Source organism: Acanthamoeba castellanii (genome assembly GCF_000313135.1).
Source record: "Acanthamoeba castellanii str. Neff unplaced genomic scaffold scf7180000084737, whole genome shotgun sequence".
NCBI classification, from domain to species: domain Eukaryota; phylum Discosea; order Longamoebia; family Acanthamoebidae; genus Acanthamoeba; species Acanthamoeba castellanii.
This window is the reverse complement of record NW_004457430.1, coordinates 17,483-21,198: the sequence shown is the minus strand read 5'-3', so window position 1 is coordinate 21,198 and position 3,716 is coordinate 17,483. Positions and strand designations below refer to the sequence as shown.

The 3,716-nt window shown below is 57.4% G+C and overlaps 2 protein-coding genes across 2 annotated transcripts; one reads left to right on the top strand and one right to left on the bottom strand.

Annotated features, from left to right (window-relative positions):
- Positions 1–574: 574 nt before the first annotated feature.
- Positions 575–2,385, bottom strand: ACA1_167580 (ankyrin repeat-containing protein; the record flags this gene model as incomplete). Its single annotated transcript, XM_004338503.1, has 4 exons — positions 575–1,148; positions 1,235–1,872; positions 1,942–2,203; positions 2,360–2,385. 4 exons carry the CDS (start codon positions 2,383–2,385, stop codon positions 575–577), a joined length of 1,500 nt encoding a protein of 499 aa, XP_004338551.1.
- A 940-nt stretch (positions 2,386–3,325) lies between these two features.
- Positions 3,326–3,706, top strand: ACA1_167570 (uncharacterized protein; the record flags this gene model as incomplete). Its single annotated transcript, XM_004338502.1, has 1 exon — positions 3,326–3,706. A coding segment is annotated over one exon (381 nt), but the record flags the coding sequence as incomplete, so codon positions are not given.
- Between the last annotated feature and the right edge of the window lie 10 nt (positions 3,707–3,716).

Below are 3,716 nucleotides of genomic sequence, written 5' to 3'. Positions count from 1 at the left end.
AAAATGGGGGAGAGAATGAGGATAAATGAGTAACCTGTCTAATGGACACGATCTCGGCGCGGATGGCGGCAACCTCTTGAACCAAATTCGCCTTTGGTTGGGTGATCCATCCAAAAATTGATTTGGGAGAAATCACCCAAGGCAATTAAAAAAAAGAATAAATAAATAAATAAGCAGGGATTAGTCACAACCTCATTCATAAACAATGAGAAGAGCGAGCAAAGCGCCATGCAACCGGCCTCTGAGGCGTCGTGGTGCATCTCATTTGTTGTGCGTAGGGGCCATGAAATCTCCATCTTTGGAGCACTGGCCACTGATCTCAACAAAAAGGAGCGGGCGAGAGAAAGATGAAACATCTGAGTGCAGTGGGCGTACCATGTTTGTGTTTGTTGTTGTGTGGTGGTGCTGTTGTGTGCTGTGTGTGTGGAGAACTAACCAGGCTTGTCTGCACGTTAATTACGTTGGAGCAACGGCTTATTATTAGCTGTCGACGCCCGCACCATTGGGTCGTGCCGAACAGGCGCTTGTTCGGCTGCGCACGCGCACCTCTGGCCACGGTGAGCAGTCTCTTTCCTCACACGCCGAGTAGACGCTTGATCTCCGCGTCGTGTGCCTTCTCGCGCGCCAACGCGGCCGCGGTGAAGCTGCAGGTCGTGGTGGTTGGGCTTTTGCCCTTCTTCCTCCTCCCGCCCCTACCAGCTCGCCTCCTGGGCGCCGGCTTCGGCGCATCCGGGTCGTTAGCTTCTGCTTCCTCCTCCTCTTCATCTCCGCCCCCGAAGAGTTCATCGTCGTAGTCGAACATGCTGCGGTGTGGCTGGTCGACGGTGACGATCTTCATCTCCGCGTTGGCCTTGTTGTCCACCACCAGCCCAATGAGCTTTCTGACGAAGTCGGCTCGGCCGAGGAGCACGGCCAGGTGCAGGCAGTTGAAGTCACGCCACTCCTCGCTGCTGCCGCCCGAGCCCTCGTGGCCGTCGTAGTTGTGTCGCCGGGTGCGGCTGGCGCAGGTGATGGCGGGGTCGGCTCCGATGGCGAGCAGATCGTCGGCGAAGCGGAGGGCCTTGCGCGACGAGCTTGACGAGTTGATCAGCAGCGCCAGCGGAGTCGCGCCCTCGATGGAGGTCGACGACGACGTGCCATTATCCGGACTGTTTGCTCCCGATGACACTGTGATGCTGTTGTGTGTTGTGCGTGTTCTAAGTGTTGTCATCTATGAAGGCAGAAGAACGCGTACCTTCCGACGGGTTCGTTGACGTTGCAGCCGGCGAGCCGATGACTGGCGATGAGCAGGGCGCACAACTTCTTCGTCACGCGGCCCTTGTTCGTCTTCTCTTCGCCCTGGCTTACCCCTGGGATCGGAACCGGGTGCCTTCGTTGCGCAGGCGCTTCGAACTGTGCGTGTGAGCTCAGTCCGCTGTAGCAGGCCATGTGGAATGCGCTCGCATTGATGAAGCTGAGGGACCACGACGAGCAGTGGCTGCCCTGGGACTTGGACAGTCGGCCGGCGGTGAGCCACGGGCTTGCGCCGGCCAGCAGGAGCCGCGCCGCCATCTCGTGGTGCTCGTTCAGCAGCGCCAGGTGGAGCGCCGTGGCCTGGGTGGCCCTCGTCTCGTGCCCGCGCGCCTGCGCGAAGAAGTCGCCGCCCATCGAGCCCTTGCGCTGCTGATACTCATAGCTCCGTTGGAGCGACTCCAGCGGCAGGTTGGGGTCGGCCCCGGCCGCCAGCAGCGCCTCGACGAGCCCGTGGTCTGAGAGGAACGCGGCCAAGTGGAGCAGGGTCACCTTGGTGCCCCTGTAGCGGTCGCTGTGGTGGAGGCAGTCACCGTCCAGCGTCAAGTTGACGCTCTCCGCCGTCAGAAACGGTTGCACCAACTGCACACAGAGTCACTCAAGGTGAGTACGTGATGTGGTGTCATGCGTGTGTTGTGTTGTGTGGCGAACCTGGAGTCGGGCCTTAGGCTCGTTGGTGACGATTGCCGAGAAAAGCTGGTCGTGGCTGGTGGCGTGCTGTTGCTTTGTCTTCATCTTCTTCTCCTTCATCTTGTCACTCCTCCCTGGTGCCTCCGCGGCGCGTGAGACGGGCAGAGCGATCTCGGTCCACTGGCCTCCTTCATCGAACGAGAGGGCGTGTCTCAATTCCAGCGGCGGCTCCTTTCCTCCCTTGAACTCCACCGCGATCCCCACCGTGAACGTGCCCCAGCCCCTACGCGAGTAGAAGCAGTGATACAATATGATATTGTAAAATTATCAAAAATAAAAATTGAAAATAAACATAATATAATGTTAACAATTAATTATTTTAAAATTGGAAAGAAATGATCATCAACCTTGTGGATGCCTTCGCCTTCTCCCCACTCACCTTTCTCCTCCACGAAGGCTGTCCATTGGTGCACGTTCTTCTCGTTCCCCTCCTTTTCGACGTCGGGGGGCGGCGCAGTACCGGTTGCCATACACCAGGGAACGGCCCTGGCGCAATGACAGGCTGGTCAGCGATGGTAAGTCGCCCATGTTGCTTGTTCGAAGGGGTCCTGATGGTAGGAGGTACCTCCCTGGTCAGTGGAAGCAAGACTGGGCCGACAACAGGCAGGCACCTGAACAGACGTCGTGTCGACAGCAACAAAATTGAGAAACACAAACAAAAAGCAATTTGAATTATTCAATCTCCAAACAGATGTGGCACAAGTGCCCGTGTGGGCGCAATTCCTAGGAGCTGAAGTTGGACGGCAACATGTACCTGTTGACGTTTTAGTTCGTGTTGCGAGGAGTCGGCTCAACTGGGGCATCCGCGCACTACCACACAAGTCATGGCTAACTGGCAGTGCGCCAAGCGCAACTCAGAGGCATCACTCAGAATGGTGCTGGGGCCGTCAACTGGTTGTTGCGCATTCGCCATCATACTTCATAAAGTTGGTCAACAGTGTGAGGGCCAAAAAATGTTCATGAAACATGGTCCTAGGTGGGGAACAGTCCATGTTTGGTCATAGATGCTGCTTCGCCCGGGTCCGCTTGCCACCACCAAGCCCTGGACCTGTGCCATCAGCTCGAATCAAGCTTGCTTGGACCCTCTGCTTCTACTCGCCTTTTCCGCCCCCGTGCCATTTCCCAGTTTATCAAGACATCAACCAGACCTGACATGTCGCCGCATCTCGTCATCCCTTCTAGCGTAATGCCCCTGAAGCACTACGATTCATTTGACCTACCACGAGACCACACACACACGCAGAGAGAGAGAGAGAGCAACGCACACGCGCAAAAGCAAGACACAGAGATGGCTGCAGGATGCAAGTCACGGAGCTCCGCTGGGCTGACGGTCGACCGGCGGCAGATGGAGGACCAGGTGGCGGCGTCGAGGAGCGAGCTGTGGCAACGACAGAGAGCGCAGCTGCAGGAGGGATTGGCCAACGTCAAGGCCGAGACCTCGAGCGGCATCGTGCGACAGGGCCGGGAGGACTTGTGCAGCCGCCGCCAGGTGTGGCGCCGCCAGTACCGAACGATCAACAGCTTCAATGCGGTGGCCCCGATCTTGGACGACGATGACGATGAAGATGGAGGAGACGACTGCAGGGTACCACTAAGGGCATATCGGTCGGCCGAAGAAGGCAAGAAGTCGAGCTCGCGAGCTAACTCCAAAAAGAACAACATGCGCTCGGTGGAAGAGGAGAGCAAGAAGGTAATCGGGAAGCGGGACCGACTGCAAGTGAAGGCCTTGTGGAACT